The following is a 22,480-nucleotide window of genomic DNA, read 5'->3' on the forward strand; positions in this document are numbered from 1 at the left end:
ATACTTAGTTTACAGACTTCCAGAAAAGTGACACTCAAAATAAAACGAAACAAACACACACAATAAATAAAATAAACAACTCTATACCTTGTGCATTAAGATATCCCATTCGTGACTCACAACATTCTTTAGTAGTGGAAAGAAAAGAACACCTACATAATCAACAGTCAGAATTATAGTCAAAATAATGCTAAGTGTAAAAAGCACATTTAACAGAAGAATAATGGATATTAGGAAGAAAATATATATACTAATATATAAAATATACTGCATACTGATAGCTGTGTCAGCTGTGTGTATGAAATTAATGCGATGAAGCTCGGCACCACATTACTTTTGTACTCTGCAATAAAAACGTACAGCTTAGTGCATGTTATATTATATTTGCTATCTTAAACAGCACAAAACATTCCGATAAATGCAGTATCTTTGAAAAGTAATCTTTGAACATACACATCAATGAATAACCCCCTTTGATACAAAATATAATACTAATGATATACAAAATAAGAAGCAATTAAAATAATAAAATAAGAATAAAATCTAAAAAATAGAAATCAGCACATTTAGTTATATATTTGTTTATGTATCTATTTATTTATTTATTTATTTTATTTATTTATTTTAACCGAAGCCTTCTGAATGGCAGCGAAAGATGAAACACTGTCATGACCAAGAGTGTTCGCCAGATGGCGGTATTGTATCATCACTGCGATGTGAAGCGAGTGGAAGAGCGAGTGAGAGAGGGAGCCAGAGAGAGCAAGAGAGAGAAAGAGAGAGAGAGAGCGAAAAGGGGGTAAAGGCTGCCCAATGCTGTCGGGTACTGTGGCTTGAGGTATAAGCTAGCATCACAATGGCGAACGAGATGCTCAAAGCTAGTCATATATTCAATTTAGCGGTATCTCCAACCTAGTACATCTAGTAACAAAGCCGACCGCAGTAGACAATGGCAGGGATTATCAAAAAGCAAATTCTGAAACATTTGTCAAGGTAAGTGTCTGTGTATATACTGTATCTGGCTTTATGTTAGCCTGTTAGCCCTGCTTGATGCTGACGGCGTCAACAGTCACAACCAACTATTATAGCTAACTTGGATCTTCTTTCGACCCGTAAGTTACACTTGTTTTTTTTAACGTTTTAACCTTCTGTCGACCTGAATATCAAGATGTGGACATTACATTCAAGGGGCATATTGGAGTGTTTTTTTTAAATTATATATTGAAGTTGGAATTGTGTGTCCCTTTAAGACACGTTTATGATGTTAGCATTGTCTGCCTGCCAAGCCCAATGAATCCAACATTTTGACATTCATGTTGAGTACACATGTGACTGTAGAGTTGTAGGAATATCAGAGTGCAAATTAGGAAGCTCCCACATAATCCTGCTTTGTAAACATGAATTTGCACATTCCTACTGGAACTAAAGCAATTTCTTGAACTCCAGCTTGAAGGTCAATGTTTTTGCATATTGATTCATTTTAGCAGAATCACAGTCCTTCACTCCATGTATTATATGCACAGTGTGCACAATGTGTGTATTGCAGTGCATCTGCATCCTCCTCAAAGCTGTAGGTTGTATTTATACTGTCAGGGGGTCTTTCTTTGTTATAATTCGTGGCAGTCATCCAATATTAACCGTGGCATTCGTTTTATAATTCAAAATTGATGATAACAATAATAATATTGTGATTATAGTCATGTCATCCACAAATTCAACCTCACATTTTCTGTCTGTTTTTGTTTTCTTTTGTTGCCTTGCTGCTTTTTGTAGCCCCGTCAATCTTACTGCATCTTCAAACACCCTCTTCCTTCTTCGTCATCTGTGTCGGTGACGTACTCGCAGCCAGCTAACAAGCTAACTAGTTGGCCTCAAATTTATTTATTCTAAACTTAAGAAGCGACAAACTTACCACTTCCACACGGAATGGGCGGAGGAATTTTTTTCACTCTCTCTTGTCAGACACGCCATGGCAGACTTCATGCAGTGTTAAGTTAATGTAATTCTTGCAATTACTGCCATCTAGTGACCAGAATATTACATCAATATCACTTGTATTTCAATATGTTTTGACTAATAATAAACCAAAGTCAAAACAGTGATCATTTACAAATTAACACATTTCTGGAAAAACCACAATGTGGCGAGGGATTGATAATCAAACTGCAATATTGCGAGGAATGACTGTGTTTCTGTTCCGTGTCCAGTCGTATCATCACATCAGTATGGTCTACAAGGTGGTAACAATGGTCTGGATATGATTATTAGATAACTGATCCAGTGTGTAAATTGGCTTGAAAATCAGTTTTCATACTATTTAATTGTTGAACCAACAGTTTTTACAATGGCTTCATTCTTTTGCCTCGAATAAGCTCTTGAACTTCTGTACTTATTCAAAGCATGCTAATCTTAATTAGCTGCCATAGTATTAGAACTAATACTGGTCTTAATAATTACACTAGTGGATTATAGTTCAATGAAGAAACCCCATCAAGTCAAACGTTAGCACAGATTGTCTCTGCCAGATGAAGTTTGATGCTTCAGTGATCTGTTAGAACAGGAAGCTCTGTGTTCCGCTGGTCTGGCAGGTTTAACAGAAAACATCACAAAGTAACAACGTCTGTGGTGTGGACAAATTGGACATTCACAACGCATTAGTGTTGTAGCTATAAACCACTCCCTAGTTTCTGGTTTCAGATTAATATCTTCACCTTATTGAGATATTTACCAAATTTGCTGCTTCACTGTGTACCTCTCTGGAAACAGATGGAAAAGGTAAATAATGTCATTGGCCTGGGCTCCTCACCTTTAGGTTCACCAAGAATCTGTCCCCAGACAAGATTAACCTGAGTACCTTGAGGGGGGAGGGACAACTGTCCAACCTTGAGCTCGATGAAGAGGTTCTGCAGAACATGCTGGACCTGCCTACGTGGTTGGCCGTCACACGTGTGTATTGCAACAAAGCCGCCATCAGGGTGAGTCACTTTTGAAAACAAAATTACCAGACCGGTTGGACAGGTGCATGCATGGTGGCCAACCGGGACAAAATGTATATATGTGTGTGTTGAAATATATATTTCATTTATTTTTATGTATAATTTCCCTTTCTCTGTTACACTCTAATTACACTTGGTTATTGCTCATCCATGACACATTTCAAGTCAATGCCAGAGCAGGATATATGCTCCAAAAATACATTTAGCTTGCTTGCTTTCTTGCGTCACGCAAGGGACACCTCGTGCCCACTGAATAAGAAAGAGTGCAGAATGCTGTTCTGAATGTTTTTAACAGCATGCAGTGACCTTGCAGTCCTGTTTTTTCAGATACAATGGACCAAGTTGAAAACAAGTCCCATATGTCTGGTAAGAATTTAATGTTGGCATTCCCTCAAAAGCTATTAGCTTCTAGTATTTGCACATTGGCTTGTGTTCCTTATCTTTACTGAATATTTCTGTGCATACTCGCTCAATTGTTTCCCGTTTTGTTCAGTTTTTAGACAAGGTGGAGGTAGAAATGAGGACATGCGAGGAACCACGTCCCCCCAACGGCCCCTCTCCTATTGCCATCACAGCAGGCCAGAGGTAAGCTTGTGAGGAATCTTACCGAGACATCCTATAATAATTGATTTGCACCTTGCGTCACTATTGATAGCGAGTACGGCTTTGCGGAGAAAGTGGTGGAGGGAATGTCTGTTAGAATCAACTCCATCACCATCAAAGTCCAGTCCAGAGCCTTCCACGCTTCCTTCGAGTTGTGGCAGCTGCAGGGCAACAGCCTTAACCCTAAATGGGAGCGCAGCGACCTCCGCTACACCCGCATCACTGACCCAAAGAGAGGAGAGGTACAGTGCATCACACATTGTTCTTTTTTTTTTTTTTTTTTTTTTAATGTTCTGTACAGTATTGGAAATACTCACTACTTTGTGTTTTCTGCTTCAGGTGTTGATATTCAAGGAAATAAACTGGCAGACTTTACGTATCGAGGCAGATGCCATCGAAAGTGACGATCAGGATTTAGGTAGCACTCCATTACGGCTCATCACCAACCAGGGGCGCATTCGAATTGCTCTAAAACGCAGAGTAAGACATTTGTTCATCATTGTTTTACTACTATGTTCTGGGAAAATGTAATTACATTAATACTGTTAGAAACAAATATACGCACGACACATGTGTTTGTGAGAGTAATGTAATCTGTATGTAATGACAAAAGCTATTTTTTTCTGTGTAATCTTTGCATATGGGTCACAAATCATTCTTTGTTCCTTCCAGATAAAAGACTGCAACGTGCTGGCCTCCAAGCTGCTTTTTATTCTGGATGACTTGTTGTGGGTGCTGACAGACTCCCAGCTCAAAGCCATCATCCGCTATTCCAAGTCTCTCAGTGAGGCCATGGAGAAGTCGGCCCAGCAGAGGAAGAGCGTTACTGCAGAGTCCCTGCAGGTACTGCCTACTGTCATTATGGATGGATGGACATCATGGATGAAGTGGGTGTTTTTGTCTGCAGCCATATATTATGGTTTGATATTTGTTATTGTTAATTAAAAATGGCGGCTAGTTACAAAACTGTGACAAATAATATTCTGTATTATTGTTTTGTTGTTCGTTTTTCTGGCAATGAACTTGCATGTACAACACCAGGCCTATGAGACTGGAACTGCACAAGTTTGTTGTAGTTCTCCGAAACAGATTTTTCGATGCCGCTTATCCTCACTTGGGTCGCGGATATGCTGGAGCCTATCCCAGCTGTCTTTGGGGAGAGGTATATACAGTACATACAGTATAGGCAAACAACCATTCATACCGTAACATGTTTTTGGAATGTGGGAGGAGACCGGAGTACCCGGAGAAAATATTCCAACACAGGTCTTTTTGATTTCTTGACTGTGTGGCCAACATGCTAACCACTTGTCCACCGTGTGGCCATAACGTAAGCACTTTCACACCAAATGATACAATATTAATTATTAATTTTTTTTACTTCTGCCTTACAGACTGCTCCCCCATCACCTGTCCTTCATAACCTTTGGACAGATCCCCCGCCCGCTCCTACCGGCTCACCCAACAACATGAGCCAATACTTTGATCGCTTTGACGTGAAGGAATCTTCCTACCACACCTTCATTTCTCGCTTGGATTTGCATGTATGCAATGACAGTTCTGCGGTGGCTGAAGGTAAATAAGACATACACATTCAAATACCATCGTCTTGGAAAGCATCATCTCTTAAAACTACTACAATTTGATGTCAGATGTAGAAGAGCCTCCAGTGTTGCAGGGCGCCATGCAGCTGACCTTCAGAAAGTTGGGCTTTGACTACTATCCCGTCCACAGACCTGGTGATTTCTTTCATTTTACTACACTAGGTTATACTGTATACTGCTAGATTTCATTTATTTGGGACTCCACTGTTCTATGACAGATACTGCAGAAAGTTATATTGTCTGTCAATCTGAAGAGTATTTTGTTCTTGCCGTGTTTTTTGCTGTTTGGTAACTGGTGTAATTGTCTCAATCTTTTTAAGTGACCACATCTTAACTGCCACGTGATATTACTCCTCCACAGCTGATGGATGTCGCCACTGGGAACGGCACAGTGGAGCCATGGAGGCTCAGGCACAGTGGGCAGCGAAACTGCTGCAGGAGTACCAGAGAAGAGCTGAGGCCTCCGACTTTCCAGGGCCACATACCGAGGTGCCTGAGGCTCACAATGACTCGCCTGCAAAAAAGGCTCAAGGTATGGATATTTTCCCTTTTTTTGATTTGACGCTGTACTGTACACATCAGTATTTAGCTGCAGTACATATCTGCAATCAAAAGTGGTGGATGTCGACATCCAATCCATCGACAATGGCATAAATGGCGCCAAAAAAAATTAATCGATATTATTCCAACGGCTCAAACATGATCAGTATGTCACAAGAAGATCTGCAATTGGATACCAAATCATAAGCAACTGGAATTGCAGCAATACTGTGAAGTATCAGTGCAAAGCGATTCACCACAAAAGAGCTAAGCAGTGTTTTCACTCACCTTAGATGGCACAACCAGTCCAAAGACGAGGCTCGCTGAAAAAGAGCAGACGACCAGAAGCCAGAACTCATCACTGAAGAGGTTACGGTCGAGCTGTGTGGTGGTCCGGATGGATGACGTTGACATTCACCAGGCAAGTTTTTATCATGCCTTGATTTGATTTACCTTCTAATGTTTCTCCGCAGTGTGTCACACAGCCGCAGGCTGGTTAATATCATAGCATGAACATAAATGCTGCATACACTATAACTATAAATAGTATTTGTGTATTTTAGATGGTCATTCAATATTCTTAACATTTGAGCTTTTTTGCTTTGTTCACCTACAGACAAAAATCAGAGCAATCAGGCACAAATAGTTCACTTCTTTGCAGGAGGTTGAGACAATAACATTTTTTAATAATTTGATTTTGCAGTTTGTCTTGAATTTCCCTGCATGTTTCAGTGTGAAATACTTAGTTTCAGGATTATTTTAAGGATACTCTTAGTTCCCCTTTAGATAGAGACCCTCAGGAGTTGTTTTTTTCACTTTCATTTTATGAAATGATGTGTCACGGTTGAGGGTGCAGTGGCAAAGCGAGGTGGACCAAAAGAGGGGAAGCAGGGATTGGCGGCAATAGTATGATAAACAACAAAAAAAATCAAGAGTCTGCTACTGTCCAAAGTACACAAAAATTGCGAGGAGCCAAGCAGCTACAGATGGCAAAATGAAGACATACTAAGACAACCTGAAGGAACCAAATACTTGTACTGATTAGCCACCCTGTGACAAGAAGAAGAAGAAGGAAGAGACACAGGTGCACATCAAGACCACAGAGAGCACATGCGACACAAAACACAACAAAAACCCAAAACATAAATAACCGATCATGGGGTATACTGCGAAGCGAGATTAGTGGGTTAGCGAGGTGTGTTCAGTGTAAAGCTGGGCTTGCCTGTTCAGCAAAGCGGCTCTATTAAAGACTTGCATGTTCATCCCGACACAGTAAAAAAGCAAAACAAACAAAAAACAGAACGTCAAAAAGCAATTGTCACCACCAATTGAACAAGGGAGAACTGTCTTTTCATTTTTGAATGATGTCTATATTGTTTTAATATTTTACTTATCTCTATTATATAATTTGTGTGAGTGTTTTTTATTGAAATCGAGCTGTAAATAATAGTCTCCATAACACTATTTACTCATGGCAAAGCACCCAGAGCAATCTCATCAACTCTGCTGGACCTGGGTGCTGGTCGCACTCCTGACTGCTCGATAGGCTTCCTCCTGTTTTTATGGTTCCCACCAGTCTAGTCTTGCAATATCGGGACTGTTGAAGACACATGGAATCCTTTCCTTGAGGGGATGGTACGGTCATAGAGATTATACTGCCAAAGTGGCCCAACAAAATCGGGCTTTGTGCTCAAGATGCAGCTCAACAAAATGGAATTAAACGGCACTGCAACAGTTATCACATTATTCTACTTCTGTGTAAAAATCAAATGATCTTACTTGGTGCCATAGAAGGGTTAGAAGTTAGTATAAGGGAATTGGGCGGCTGCAAGTCACTGCACACAGCCATGACACAAGGAGCACATAAGAAACCAAACACGGCAAAACACAAATAACAAACTTTTGCTGCCATATTTACACTAATAGCCATCTATAATAATTTATCTGTGAATTTCATTTTTACCTGGTTGCTATTGTTTTTAATGTATTTACGTTTTTCATTCAGGTATCTACAAAGGGCCGTCAGAACAGAAAAACAAAGCCTTTGTTGTCATGTAATCGTAAAGCTCTACATCTGCCAGACAACGTACCGGCAGTTCATCTGCAGTTTACCGAATACTACTTTCCCAACAACCCCAGTTTGTCAGGTAACTTGCATAGTGTTTGTTTTTTTACTGCTCAGTTTCACTCAATGTACATGTAATTGATCGTGGAAGCTAAAGGGCTGCATGAACATGAACATTAAAATTACCCACAATGAAAATGTTGTTATACTTTATCAACATTGCAGAGATAAAGTTAGAAAAGTCCTGAATAAATATTTTGTTGTGTTTTGGGTGGTCTGTAGATGACCATACACAACACCGACTCACTTTGTTACAGTTCTAAGCAGCTTAATGAGGAGAAAGACAGTATGGCCAATGGCTTATGCTGTATGGATGTTTTTAGAATATATCAATACCTCCTCCACAGCCAGTAGTTCTTGGTGTGTTGATGAAGGTACTGCAGTTCACAGAAGTGAATTTATTGAACGATATTCCAAATAAATCATAATAAAGAAAATTGCAGAGGTCCCATGCAGCCCACCACCACCGCTTCAAAAAAAACTAAAACTTCAAAAATTATAATGCTAATAACTATTGCCTTGTTTCTCATTTTCAGTGCCAACATCAAACTTGTACGCCCAAGTAAACGGCCTCCAGCTGTGTGTGGACCCAGAGAGTGTGTTGTGGATAAATCTGTTTTCAAGAGGGCTGCTACACACTCTGGATCAGGTCAAAGCGTTCTACCATTTACAGGACAGCAGCATAGCAGACGAGCATGTAGACATCCGTCTGGATGCAGCTCAGCTCAAGGTGAACTGGTGTATTTTGATTCAAATGCAATCTCGGGAGGGTTTTAATGGTTTATATTGCTTTCTTTAGGTGATAATACCCCTGGATTCTTCGATATTGGATCATCCAGAGCGTCCACAGTCCCTCTCTGTAACCATACCTCAAATGGCTGTGGGCAACACCCGCTACTGCCCTCATGGCTCCAAAATTGACCTCAACATTACCTGTGACACATTTGCAAGCTGTTCTTTCTTTCAACCCACGCCACCCTGTTCTTATCCGAGAGACCACAGTGCCTTCTGCGCAGTACCCCCCAATTTCGTTCAACACTCGCAGGAGACGACACTTCCGCCAGCCGGTACAAAGCAACTACGGTCCCAAGATGTCTGGTCTTTGAGCCTATCCCGTGTCTTCTTAGGTTTTGATGGTGCTCGTAAACTCCCCAAAGGCAGAACGCAACCGTTTATTGAACCTTTTACTATGTCTGTGTGGATGTGCCAGCCTTTAGCTTGGGTCAGTAGTTCATGTTCCCCCTCCACTCCAGGCACGGGACATCGTCCGTCCTCAGGACAACCTAAAGAAGATGCTTTATTTGCTTCCGTCCACTTGATGGCTCACACCATCACTCCGTTGAAGATGTGGCTTAACCACTACCAGTATGTCGCTTTGCTGAGAATGAAGGACGCACTTGCACGTTTGGGTGTGGAATTAAGTCGGGATCAAAGGGACATTAAGCAAGCTTGTGACCAAAAGATAAAACCGGCCACAGTTTGTCTTGCCTTGTTGGTGGACTCAGTCGAAGTGGGTCTCCTGTTGCCACCAGCCGTCACAGAGCCCGAGGAAGAGGCCCCCCACACCCCGGAGACGGACAGCCCCAGCATAACAGACTCTGACATCTCCCCTAGTCATCACACGGCGGAATTGATCCCCCAGGACAGCGGGTTAGAAAATGGTGTGTCCTCCCTCAGCACAGCTCTCACTACATTTGATCAAGATGAACAAGATGGTGCAGTAGAGGAAGCATGCGAGGCTGTTGAGGAGGCAGCAGAAGGTGAAGCTTTGACCGCCTTTTTGGAAACCCCTGTCCAGTCACCTCAACTAACACCCGGGAACTCCCCCGCCCTCTCCCGAGAACCCTCCACCTTCAGCTTGGAGGGGGAACTGTCAAGCGCCATCAGCGTCACTAAAGATGTGACCAAAGACGCTATCAGTGCCTCACTGGACTTGACCAAAGGGGCATTTTCAATAACAAAAGACGCCTTCAGCATGTTGAGTCGCGGCTCGGGGATGAGCAAATTGTTCAGTCCTCAAGCCAAGTAAGTGCCGCGCTCTCCTGCTGAGCTTGTGACAACATAATCAGGCGTCTGGATACCATCCTGCGCACCACATGCTTTTGTTGGCTCCTCACAACTGAGTGTGTTTCTTGTGCATTCGCAGGGAACAGGTCCAATGTCCAGAAGAGTCCACCCCCTCTTTGGCAGCCAGTTTACGGCACCAAATGATGAAGCAGTCGCCGTCACAGAATTCATTTGACAGCGCCATCTTGGATGGCAGTCTGCCAGATGAAAATCTCTCTGTGGGCAGTGATGTCAGTGACAATTTTGTTGTTGTCATGGAGTCAGGTGCTAAGAATGTTTCCAATGCAATGTCTCTCTATATGACATAGTTGTGCATTCTGAATGTGTTTCTTTGATGTTTCCAGACTCGTGTGGAGATTCTGCACATTTCAGCATCAACCCTGCAGGCAGTCGAGGCAGCCCCGCTCCCGGCACGGAAGGAGGCTCTTCAGCTGATCTCAGCAGCTCCCTGTCACTGAGTACAGAGGATGTATCTCAAGATATGGTGGGGTTCCTCCACGAAGTTACTTGTAGAATGTATATCAGGCAAAATGATAGTTTTTTTATGTCATACATGGTTCTTGCAGTCCTCTGTGTTGCTACTGATTCTGAGTGGGACTGCCTGCACGTTGGAAATAAAGGGAGAGGACCAAGCTATTGCTGTACAAGCCCAGAATCTGAGTTCTGTACAGATGGGCAATGTCAGGGTTTCTGATCTGCTGGCTGGTGTTATTCAAGGTAACTATAGAACCGGTGCAGACATAAAACATTACAATTCTTTTCCCAAAAGAAACTCCACAACTCTAACCATATATAAGTGGATTAATAATTAAAGGTGTCTACCTGGCCCACGACTTCTTCTTTGTTTTTTTTTTTTTTGCAGCTCCCACCCACAAGCAGAACGGACAGAGTAGCAGGGGCTCTGCTGCATTGTGTATGCGGGCAGAAACTGGCCCATCTGCAGTCCAGCACGCTGACACAACTGAGTGTTTGGGCGCACTGAATGTGAGAGTGCAAGACTGTCATGCTGAGCTGTTAGCCTCCACTGTAGCAAACATTGGGCCTTTTCTTGAGGATGAGTTCAGCGTTGACGGTCAGCCAATCAAGTTGCATTTGAGCAATGTAACTGTTACTGTAAAGGTGGGTTGCTGAAGTCACTTTTAATTTAATTTCTAATTTGTGGGTTGTTTTTTTTTTAACACAGACTCAATTTAAGGACTGAAAATGTATTGTGGGTGCATTCACACTAGGCAACTTCTGTGACTCTTCAAGCTCGGCCACAGCTCATTGACCGAGTGTGTAAGTGATGCTCCTTTGTATCTTATAGGACGATAACCCCAGAGTTTACCCAACAGCTCCTCAGCCAACTTCAGCCACATTCATTATTGATCAACTACTTCTCGAGCGCAGTGATGATGGCATCATGAGGCTCAAAGGTATTCACACTTTTTTTTCTGAATTTTAGATAATATACATGGCATGATGATGGTGTGTATGTGTGTTTATTGGCAATAAAATTATTTTTATCATGGATTTCAGCCGAAGACCTGGACAAACCAAAGATGTCCTGCTGCTCTGTTCAAAAGCCGAATGAGGCAAGTAACGTTTGTATCACAACCATTCATACGTGATTTGGATGCACCAATATGGAGATGGAGTAAAGACTGAAATTCATTGTGACAAATACATCACAATTACAGTTTACTGTAAAGCGCCATGACGCCACTAACTGATCTAATAATCCCGCCATTACAGAGGCAAACCCTGGAGTCCAAGCTTTCTGATGCCGAGGTCGCCCTCACTCAGGCCCTCAGTGACAGAGATCGCCTCCTTCTGGAGATCAAGAAGTATGACCCCAAGTTTTCACTCTGAAGCATACTTTCTCCTGCTGAAGAATAGTCAGAAACCAGCATTACTCCTTCAGACCACGATGATTACAAGATGATGTTGATTGGAATACAAGTTGCTACTAAGGTGCTTGCTCAAGGGGAAAACGGTAAGATAACAATTGTTTAGTAAATTGATGGCACTGTATATGATTATAATATAGTATAGACATTGAGACAATTTCTCCAAATGCACCTGAGGCCATATAAACATAATTTACATTTGCTATACAGTATTTCCAAATGGATGAATTACACTATTTTTTGAAATAGTCTGTACCTTCAATTATGTTTAATTTCAGATCCACTGTGGTAGTGCATAGAGGCAAAATAATAAAAAGAATTAGGCTATTTTTGGAATAAACCAGCTCTAAGTGTACAAATACAGTAGCAGTAGCAATACTCCTATCAGGCAGTGGAGACATCCCTCATTAACTCGGGTGTTTTCCCATTCAAGTTAGTGTTGACTCACTGTGTGTCTTTAATATTTGTCACGCAGCATGCTAGGTTAGACAACGTCGTGCTTTAAATTCTTTCCCATTGATAGTTTGCTGTGGATCACATGTCAAACCCCCGCAGGCACTCCCACACAGCCACCAGCCAGCCGCTGCTCCCACACAAATTACCAGTATGACTTAATATTGTAGAGTACAACTGTGAAGTAGATCCATATTTACATATGCATTAAATGTAGCCTAGTTGAAAATAAGTTACGAAATGAAGAGGAAACCGGATTTTTTTGATGCGCTAAAACATGTTGTGAAATATAATACCGTTATAATCCGGGGCCTTGTTAATGGCTCATTTGTAGCTTACAAGAAGGTACCTCCCACAAATGGAGGGTGACACCATGCCTGTTTGTTTACGTGTGTGTGTGTTTAAATAATTATCAACAAGTTATGGTTCACTATTGCTGCACGTTATTTTGGAGCCATATCATTCAAAGACAGTTTAGTGGCATTAGTTATGCATGGTCATGCACTGTGTCACATAAGGCACACTTCTCAATGTTCTACTTCTAATGTGAACTTTTTATGTATTGGCAGACCAGCTGCAACGTTGCTTTTTATGCAAAATGATTGAGTGAACGGTGCATTAACACTGCACAGCGTGTAATACAATACAAGAATGTTTTATTTAAAATGTGCTGTCATCGTATTATGTGGTTTCACTATTTAAAGTCTTAGTTATGTCAGCGCACGCGGGAGACCTCTTGTGGCTGTAACTCGCCAGTGCACTCATTTCAAGGCGTGCCACATTTTCTTTGGTTGCCTTTCTAGCAGTGAATACGGGAAAGTGGAATGTTGCATTTTAAGCAATATAAAAAAAAATGTGGTCGTTTTCAACCAAGAACATGTCAAAGATTAGTTAGGACATAGATGTGATGTCTGTGCTTTAGATGTTTAGATGTGGATGTTACTTTCTGTGACTATCTCAGCACATCCTCAAATTTGGAAGTGCGACTTCTTCTTGGTTTGCAGCTGCAGTCAGTGATCTGCAAGCAAACTCATTACTTGATCAACTCACCATCCTTTGCACTCCACAGCGGGTCAGTGTGTCTAATGCATGAATAATGTGTCATGTTATTATTTGTGTGGCTAAAAATACACTGGAGTTTGCATTTTTACATAAACTACTTCAAAGATGGCAGGTGTCTCCTTGTGAAATCTTCCATGTGATGCAAGTTTTGAACCCTGTCAACTTGTTTAATGTATGTCTTAATCACTTAGGACTAATATGAAATTGGTTCCATGAACCACGAGGACGTGTTTTAAGAAAATAAATGAATACTTGCCTAATACTAAACATGGAAACTATGCTTCTATGTTCATTTATTGCCATCACCTCAAGTCCTAATACTGTATAATAATACTGTATAAATATACATGGCTTTCCAAGCAAAGCTGGCTGGCCCATTAGACAATATAGGCCAAGGTCGTGACCTCCAAGGGGATTCCAATAAAAGTACGTGTAATACATTAATACTCTTTATATGGAAAAGCTCACACTGATTTCAAATGTAAAGCAATGTCCAATTAATATTTCTACAAATATCTCCCTGTGTTATTTTTGTACATAACTTTTGTATTTTTTTAGTTTGTGTATTAAGTTAATGTGTATTGTATAAATAGCTTAGAGTTACTGCGGGAAAACTGGGGGGGGGTTATTTAAATTGATTTGTATTGATCATTTATTTTTTAATTACTATTTATTATTATTATTTACAAATGATAGACAACTGGTAAAAACAATGCAAATTTCTTTTGTAAGCATGTAAGGGGCACCAAATTAAATCTTGAATAGGCCGACAAATTGGGTAAGGCCAGCCCTGTTTCCAAGTATAAAGTGTATTTACACCCATAATACATCAGTACGACTTCACACTTGAATTGAATGTTGCTCAAGTATTTACATTTGCAGGACTTGCTTGAAACGTTTATAAAGTCACTTATTTGCAGAGTAAAGTTTGTTCATCTGTACAGAACCTGGTCACCAGGTAATTAAAAACACCTTTATCGTGTAGTGATTTATCCTCAGCTGCACTCCTCAGTGAAACAAAATGTTCTTGTACTTGGTGTTGGGAATCTGATGGCGACTCTTCAACCTCCTCACAGCCTCCCTCATGTGTTTGGGTTGAAGTGGTGGCGTATCTCCCCAGTTCTCACAAACATCCAATGCTGTAAAAAAAACAAACAAACTCATTACTAACACTTATCTATTTAAAACAAAAGTCTACTTCTGTGTCTTACCTTCCTCGACTATTTCCCCAGCAAAAACTTTGGAGATACCGGACATTGCAATCACCACATTCTGGGACACTGACGACCCTGTTATAGACTGGATCAACTAGACAGAAAAGTCACAATGTGATTATTTTTTTTTAAAAATAACCTTTACATTCAGGAACAGCTCTAAAACTCAAGACTTCATACCCTTTTAATGGCAGCCTTAGGGAAGGCAGAACGTCTGTACATTTCATAGCGATTCAGCTGGTCTTCAGAAAAGGACGACACCAAAACCCTAAAAATGCAAGAAAGTGGTTTCTTACACAACAACGGACATGTTATTCTCTATGCTGTTTGGTTGAAAATGTCTTACTGCATCTTCTGTATTTCATCCTCATCGACCTTGTGCCGCTTCTCCTTTTTCTTTTCTGGCTCCACCTTCAGTCTTTTTGATGCAGGCTGACCTGAAGTTCCTTCTTCCTCATCCTCCGCCACCGCTTCCTTCAGAGGACAAATCACATCAAATAAAAATATATTATCATAAATGATCTTTCCCATTTGAATTGAGGCTTGTATCATAAGACTGCTCTACATACAGACTTAACGTCCTGTTTGTGCTGGTCTTGAGAAGACGACGACTCCTTCGGTTCGTCTACAGTTTTATCCGGAGCAAGGACCCTTGCGTCCTCAGGCACATTATCTGCAGGCTGATCGTTTTGGCTGGCAGAACCTCTCTCAGGTGTGACCTCACTTTTGATCCGTGCGGGATCTGCCATTATGACTCTTTCCCAATGGCAGTTTCGGATTCTACAACACACATCGCTTTGTTACTATCATGAATATTATCTAATGAAGCGTTGATAATTGCTACACACTAATCTATACCGATTACAGATACTGCCAACATTACAGCAAACAAAGATAATTGTTAATACTTAGTTCACATTTAGAAGGGTACTTACTTCAGATGTCAACAACGTAGCAGTTAAGCTAACGATGCACGGAAGCTAATGCTAACGGTCGTTTGGTATGAGGAAACGATTTCGTGAGAAAGCTAGTACTACACAATAAATTACAAATGTGTCGCTCGTGTGCTAACAAACCGTGTAAAATAATTTAACAAATGTTTAACTTTGAGCGTAAGAATTACAGAAAGAGCAACTAGCTTCGACGCTGTTCAATCTCATTTCCGGTTCGTTTTTTGTACAAACTTTATTTACAACGAAAATGAAAACAGCGGTATTCTTTAAAAAAGTCTTTATTGACATAAAATGATTCTAATAACACGATATTAATACATGATAAAAAAAGAGACGTGAATACAACGTTATATTTGGAATACATCGTACACGTGTTGGAAACAACTTTAAGTTAAATCATATTTTATAGTAAGTAAGTAAAATCGACAGAATTGCAGATGGAGTACAATTCAAATCAAAATAACGTTGTAACGTAATTTATTTTTTTTACATCCGATTAGAATATATATATATTTCTCAATACTACTGCTTGTTACCTCCTAACTATTCAACGTCACCTGATGTGCTATTGTGAAATGTTTCTGTTCACGCCCATTTGGGGAACAGCTTATAGCGTAACATTTACACAAATTGTAGTTTTGTAGTGTTTTTTTTTTAGAAAAAAAACCAAATATTTGTAATACAGTGATACAGCTACACGATAGTGCCCACTTGTAAGTAAGAAGTGGAACCATCTTGCTCGAGCCCATCGAGCAGCACCGGGAGGGAGCAAGGAGCAGTTCATGGTGCGGAAGAGCCCTTCTAGCAGCTCCGGGAGGAAGGAGCAGCTCACGGTGAGCTTTTAGGGGGGTCTTGTGTGTGTCTGCGAGGGATGCAAAAAGAGGGAGCAGTTTCGAGGAAGTGACGGACGCCGCTCGGGGGGACTGGCCAAGAGGAAGTTTCCTCCATGGTGGCGGTGCCGTGTGCGCCTCAACGAAACTTTTCCCCTTTTCAGGCGCGCTCTAGCGACGCCGTGGAGCTGGCTGGCGAACGGATAGAACAGCGTGGGGAAGCGGTTTTTTTCTGTTTCCACGCCATATTAACAACACTGAGGAATACCAAGTTGAGATAGAAAGGGGGTGCCTAGCAGGAATTTCACAGTCAACCCCCCCACGTCCTTCTCCGTTTTCTTAACGTATCCGCAATGGGGAAGGAGCAGGAGCTCCTCGAAGCGGCGCGTACGGGAAACCTGGCGGCGGTGGAGAAGCTTTTATCCGGGAAACGACAGTCGGCTGGCATCGGGGGCGGCTCGTACGGAACCGGTGGAAGTGGTAACAGCGGCGGCCACGCTGCCTCATCGCATCCGCTCTCGAGTCTGCTCAGGTAAGCTCCAGTGGTGGTGGTGAGGAGGAGGCAAGGAGGAGGACGCTGTTAAACCGAATATTCCCTGTCAATGTAGCAGTGTTTCTCCGTTGAATTGTGTTGATTAATCACGACTGTCAACGGCAATGTATACCTTTTTAGAAACCAAACATCCGGTCAAATCCAACCAGTGAGTGTAGGAGCATGCTTCTTTGTTAGCTTCCAGCCCACTTGTACTGTAATGTGCACAAACCATATTATCTTGCAGCTAAACTGCACAAACAATACAACAAATTGCATGCTTTTTTATAACTGACTAGCACTGATGCATTATGGAATGGTTGCATTCTCACAAGGATTAAAAAAAAAACAGCAAAGCAATCAAACTTTCATACAAGATCAGTGAAATGTGTGAGGAAAGCTTGTATATTTTTGGTAGCTTCCTGACAGAGGTCAGACGAAGGGGAAGTGCTTGTTGAAGTACAACATTTTGAGATGAGGTGTGCACACAGGAAGGTTTCCGGTGCGTTCACACTCGTTTTTTTGGTCAGGTTAAAACAGACTAGAATCATTCATTCATTCATTTTCTACCGCTTTTTTCCTCACGAGGGTCGCGGAGGGTGCTGGAGCCTATCCCAGCTGTCTTCGGACGAGAGGCGGGATACACCCTTGGACTGGTCGCCAGCCAATCACAGGGCACATATAGACAAACAACCATTCACACTCACATTCATACCTATGGACAATTTGGAGTTTCCAATTAACCTAGCATGTTTTTGGAATGTGGGAGGAAACCGGAGTACCCGGAGAAAACCCACGCATGCACGGGGGAGAACATGCAAACTCCACACAGAGATGACCGAGGGTGGAATTGAACCCTTGTCTCCTAGCTGTGGGGTCTGGGCGCTAACCACTCGTCCACCATGCCGCCCCAGACTAGAATCATTCATTCATTTTCTACCGCTTTTTCCTCACGAGGGTCGCGGAGGGTGCTGGAGCCTATCCCAGCTGTCTTCGGGCGAGAGGCGGGGTACACCCTGGACTGGTCGCCAGCCAATCACAGGGCACATATAGACAAACAACCATTCACACTCACATTCATACCTATGGACAATTTGGAGTCACCAATTGTGGGAGGAAACCGGAGTACCCGGAGTAAACCCACGCATGCACGGGGGAGAACATGCAAACTCCACACAGAGATGGCCGAGGGTGGAATCGAACCAGACTAGAGTCAGTTACGGTTAAATTTGTCAAATATCTAAGCGATGCAGAACCAAACCCGCCTGAAAGATGAGTCTGGAACCACTTGCTGTTGGACTCTAGTCCTGATTGAGGCAGACTAAAACCCTGTATCTGATGTCACCATATTCAATGATTAGTAGCTAAACTTTGTCTAATCGCTATTATTAGCTGACAGCAACGTATTTTATGAATCGGCAAATACTTATACTCCTATAACCAAATATTGAGAAAGTACAACAAAAGTATGTCATTGTATTGTCAAGGCCTTGAATCAATCACAACAAGACTTTTCGGGTCGTCTTAGAAGACGTTTCGCCTCACTTCTTAATACCTTTTAATAAAAATTATTGTTTCTGACCATAATGCCGGACTACAATTTAAGAACACGCCCTTATTCATGGACTCGAACTATGTGTTGTTGATAAATGTTTTTTTATACAGACTTCAGTCAATATGATAGAACCTGTCAAGTCTGTACATGTCATCTGCAGTCTGTTTGGCTGCCAGAAGGCCTGTCTTATTAAAACGCTTGGTAGACTGCCTCAAATGGATGATATTGATATCGCTATTGGCGGTGGGCCACAATTCCAAATTTGTCCTCTTCAGTCGACTTGCTATACATGTCAATCAGATTCTGACCGTAAGTGGATGAACATCAGTCAAAGTTACTGTAAAACTTGAACCGACATGCTGACTGCGCGGTGTACTCAAGGTAATTACATTAAAATCTTCTAAATCGGAAATCCAATTTAGAGAAGTTGTACTTGAGGATGATCCCGCCCTTTTCTGTTGAAGTGTGTCGGCCGACCATTGTGTGAGAATGTAAATAATTCATGACAACTCAGTGAAATGAGTTTTTCTCTGAATGGGAGCTATAGATTTAAATTCATGTTGTGTTTATCTCAACGTTATCGCATGGCTTGTTTTGCATGTTACTTGATTTCATTAGCATTTCCAATAATCAAATGCATCATAGTTTTATGTTTTATGTTTCAGGCCTGTGACCTTTCACTCAGTTTATGTAGTAAGATTTGCTTTATTTACATTCCTGCTGCACTCTACTTTATTGTTATCAGATAAGTGACATCAGCTCATGTCATTTAAGAGATTGTCTACACATTAACGTTATTTGGCCCGAAAATAGCAACACCATACAGTAACTGGCTTTATTCTTATTGTCAAACAGTGTCTGAAGCGCATTTTCACTATCTTTCGGCATTCTCACGTTGGAATGGGGTGCATGTCAAGACCTGCAATGTTGTTAGAAGCAGGCAGTTGTGTAGCTCGGCTCTGCGGAATGTCAACTTTCCCAGGAGGCCTCATCCCCGGTGGTTGCCATGGGACGGAGCGCGACCCCGGTGTGTTTAATGCCTCTGACGCCCTGAACATTTGCTCCATTAAAACCAAAACAAGCTTGGCGGGGCTCCTTTACGTTGCAAGGTCTATATAAGGCCATAAATGTGCACAGATAATGTCTTTCCAAAATATGAATCTTATCATAATACCAGTGTATATATTTAAAACTCATTTATGAATTCACTTTTAGAAAAATAATTATTTTAGTTTTTTTTATTTTGAGTTATCTATTATAGTTGGGATAGGCTCCAGCACCCTCAGCGACCCTTGTGAGGATAAGCGGTACAAAATGAATGAATGAGTTATCTATTATTATTGTATTTAGTTATGGAGGTAGCAGAGATGAGGATGCTGAGGTTCTCATTGGGAGTGACCAGGATGGATAGGATCAGGAACAAGTACATCAGAGGGACATTACATGTTAGAGGCCTTGGAGATAAAGTCAGAGAGCCCAGACTGAGATGGTTTGGACACGTCCAGAGGAGAGATAGTGAATATATAGGATGCTGTGTTTAGAGCTGCCAGGTAGGAGGCGTAGAGGAGGACCAAAGAGGAGGTTTATGGATGTAGTGAAGGAGGACATGAGGGTAGTTGGTGCGAGAGAGACAGAGTTGGATGGAGATTTATTTGCTGTGGTGAACATTAATAATAATAAGTATAGCATGTACATTTCTACAATGTATTATACAAAGTGTTACTCAACATTGTTTTGAAGTCAAGTCACAGTACATATAGCGGAAACCCTGAATATCCCAGTCACACCTTGCACGATGAGTTCAGGTTGCTTCCGTTGAGTCCATTGCTTCAATTGATCCTAAATGTAGGACCAATTGATCAAAATTAACAATCAATAATATTTTGTGGAATTGAATATGGTTCTGAAAATAGCCCGCCAAGGCATTAAAAATAATGCCGCAACACAATAATCACCGCACTATGAAACAGCAGTCCAGACACAGTGAGGGGGAACTACCGCTGTACAATATTGCTAATATACTAACTTCACCATGGTACACCGTGACATGTCTGCAGGATGATGGTGGTGCGTTTTCTTCTTCATGCGGGTCACAGGAGTCGGGTGGCAACACATGCATTACTACACCTAGCATGTTAGTGTGTAGCCCTTAGTTACGAACACTATGATCCTCAAAATACAGCGATTCGACAGCCGATCCCGATCCGGAATATTGGATCGGGACATAAAAACTAGATTTTAATATTAATTGTAGATGTACATTTTCATGAACACACTCAGCTTTTTGATAGCAGACTACATGAGACCTAATCAACTGCCCTTACGAAAAGAAAATATATTTATCAATATATTACTTTAAATATATTGTATTATATTATAATATATTATTTTTCCATTATATTTTCCAATACATTATATATTATAAATACATGGAATAATATATTTTTGTACATATACAATATATTATATATTCATGTAATATATGGCAATATATTGCAGAATATGCAAATGATTGCCGCTTTCAATATATTGAAATATATTAAATCCAAATATATAATATATGAGTTTATATATCCCAAATTATATGCAATTTTATATATGTAAAAATATAGTCCTTTTTTGGTCTTGATCGCAAGATATTTTTTATATGTATCAATATATACACATATGTGATCTATGCATATATTGCAATATATTGAAAAATATAAACATAAGATCCCATATATGGAAATATATTTCCTAATACATTGCATTATATTTGCCAATATACTGCAATATATTTTTTTTCCATAAGGGTGCAGCCTTATTATTGAAGACCATCTGGTTGACTGATAACCATACCTAGCGTACAATAGGCAGGCAGCAGCTGCAGAAGAGGAGGCGAAGATGAAGTCCCTGCTAGAGCAAAAAATGTTCTGTCCCTTTAGGAGGGAAACTAACGGAGGAATCATGAGAGAACTAGACGCACGTTTCAAGAGCTTAGCCAGATGAGGGTTCGTCTCCCATCTTCACAGCCATGTCTTTTGTCCAGCTGACAAAGCCTAGCAGGAAAGGCTTTTCATATTCATATAAGACCATTCGGGGGGGCTTTTCTCGCCTTGTTCGGTTTTACAATGAAAATTGAGCTGTCATCTGGCTGGAACTAGACCACCTATTTAGAGCACCCGCCTCATTTAGAGTCCCTATCGGCGAATAGAAGTCTGCCACATTTTGGGATAGGATTGGCTGTAGAAAGTCTCTATACAGTTTGTCTAAAAGGACTCACTTTTCATAATAACTATGATGTTTTGGTTTGCATTTTAAGAGGACTGAGCTTAGCTCCAGAGATTTCCATTCCATTATATCCAGTACATTTTCCCTGTTTCCCACAGGGCTGCACTCAATCTACAATCTTAAATGTGGTGTGTGGGGGTGGAGGGTGGTGGATTGGGGGTGTCTAATTGGTTTTTTTCTGGATCCCCCCCCCCCGGATGAGTCCTAATAATAATGTGCTTATGAGGTTCTTAATTGTGGACACTTAGTATATTCATTCATTCATTTTCTACCACTTTTTTCTCATGAGGGTCGCGGGGGGGTGCTGGAGTCTATCCCAGATGTCTTCGGGCGACGATTAATATGACCTAGCTAACAATGGAGATACAACAACAACATTCATTCATTCATTCATTTTCTACTGCTTTTTCCTTGAGGGTCGCAGGGGTGCTGGAGCCTATCCCAGCTATCTTTATGACCTAGCTAACAATGGAGATACAGCAACAACATTCATTCATTTTCTACCACTTAACCTCACAATGGTTTCGGGTGTGCCGGAGCCTATCCCAGCTGTCCTCGGGCGAGATACACGGGGTACACTCTGGACTGGTGGCCAGCCAATCACAGGGCACATATAGACAAACAACCATTCACACTCACATTCATACCTATGGACAATTTGGAGTCGCCAATTAACCTAGCATGTTTTTGGAATGTGGGAGGAAACCGGAGTACCAGGAGAAAACCCACGGGGAGAACATGCAAACTCCACATAGAGATGGCCGAGGGTGGAATTGAACCCTGGTCT

The 22,480-nt window shown here is 41.3% G+C and overlaps 3 protein-coding genes across 11 annotated transcripts in view; 2 read left to right on the plus strand and 1 right to left on the minus strand.

The window, feature by feature from the left end:
• The first annotated feature begins 761 nt into the window (after nucleotides 1–761).
• On the plus strand, nucleotides 762–13,444 carry bltp3a (bridge-like lipid transfer protein family member 3A). Its single transcript, XM_058050766.2, has 21 exons — nucleotides 762–990; nucleotides 2,810–2,972; nucleotides 3,321–3,359; nucleotides 3,487–3,578; nucleotides 3,649–3,838; nucleotides 3,936–4,076; nucleotides 4,269–4,439; nucleotides 4,991–5,171; nucleotides 5,249–5,335; nucleotides 5,562–5,732; nucleotides 6,034–6,161; nucleotides 7,746–7,887; nucleotides 8,402–8,595; nucleotides 8,665–9,890; nucleotides 10,012–10,196; nucleotides 10,277–10,416; nucleotides 10,499–10,649; nucleotides 10,795–11,051; nucleotides 11,239–11,347; nucleotides 11,451–11,506; nucleotides 11,667–13,444. Exons 1-21 carry the CDS (start codon nucleotides 947–949, stop codon nucleotides 11,781–11,783), a joined length of 3,984 nt encoding a protein of 1,327 aa, XP_057906749.2. The 5' UTR covers nucleotides 762–946; the 3' UTR covers nucleotides 11,784–13,444.
• A 155-nt stretch (nucleotides 13,445–13,599) lies between these two features.
• taf11 (TAF11 RNA polymerase II, TATA box binding protein (TBP)-associated factor) lies at nucleotides 13,600–15,738 on the minus strand. The gene is made up of 6 exons (XM_058050779.2): nucleotides 15,486–15,738; nucleotides 15,120–15,330; nucleotides 14,897–15,024; nucleotides 14,731–14,818; nucleotides 14,548–14,644; nucleotides 13,600–14,475 (listed from the first exon to the last, which is right to left on the minus strand). The coding sequence occupies exons 2-6, from the start codon at nucleotides 15,297–15,299 to the stop codon at nucleotides 14,345–14,347; spliced, it is 624 nt and encodes a 207-aa protein (XP_057906762.2). The 5' UTR covers nucleotides 15,300–15,330; nucleotides 15,486–15,738; the 3' UTR covers nucleotides 13,600–14,344.
• Nucleotides 15,739–16,069: 331 nt separating this feature from the next.
• anks1aa (ankyrin repeat and sterile alpha motif domain containing 1Aa) overlaps nucleotides 16,070–22,480 on the plus strand; it is a 48,784-nt gene continuing 42,373 nt past the window's right edge. For 5 of the 9 annotated variants that reach the window (XM_058050769.2, XM_058050767.2, XM_058050768.2 and 2 more), the window contains exon 1: nucleotides 16,079–16,865. In XM_058050769.2, coding sequence (XP_057906752.2) covers nucleotides 16,687–16,865 — 179 coding nt within the window. In that variant the 5' untranslated portion in view covers nucleotides 16,079–16,686. Of the gene's footprint in view, nucleotides 16,866–22,480 lie in introns of all 9 variants that reach the window. The other 4 variants (XM_058050770.2, XM_078796419.1, XM_078796420.1 and 1 more) reach the window with 3 other exon arrangements.

Source organism: Doryrhamphus excisus, linkage group LG15, assembly GCF_037039965.1.
Source record: "Doryrhamphus excisus strain RoL-2023G ecotype Guam linkage group LG15, RoL_Dexc_Guam_v1.1, whole genome shotgun sequence".
In the NCBI taxonomy this organism is placed as follows: Eukaryota; Metazoa; Chordata; class Actinopteri; order Syngnathiformes; family Syngnathidae; genus Doryrhamphus; species Doryrhamphus excisus.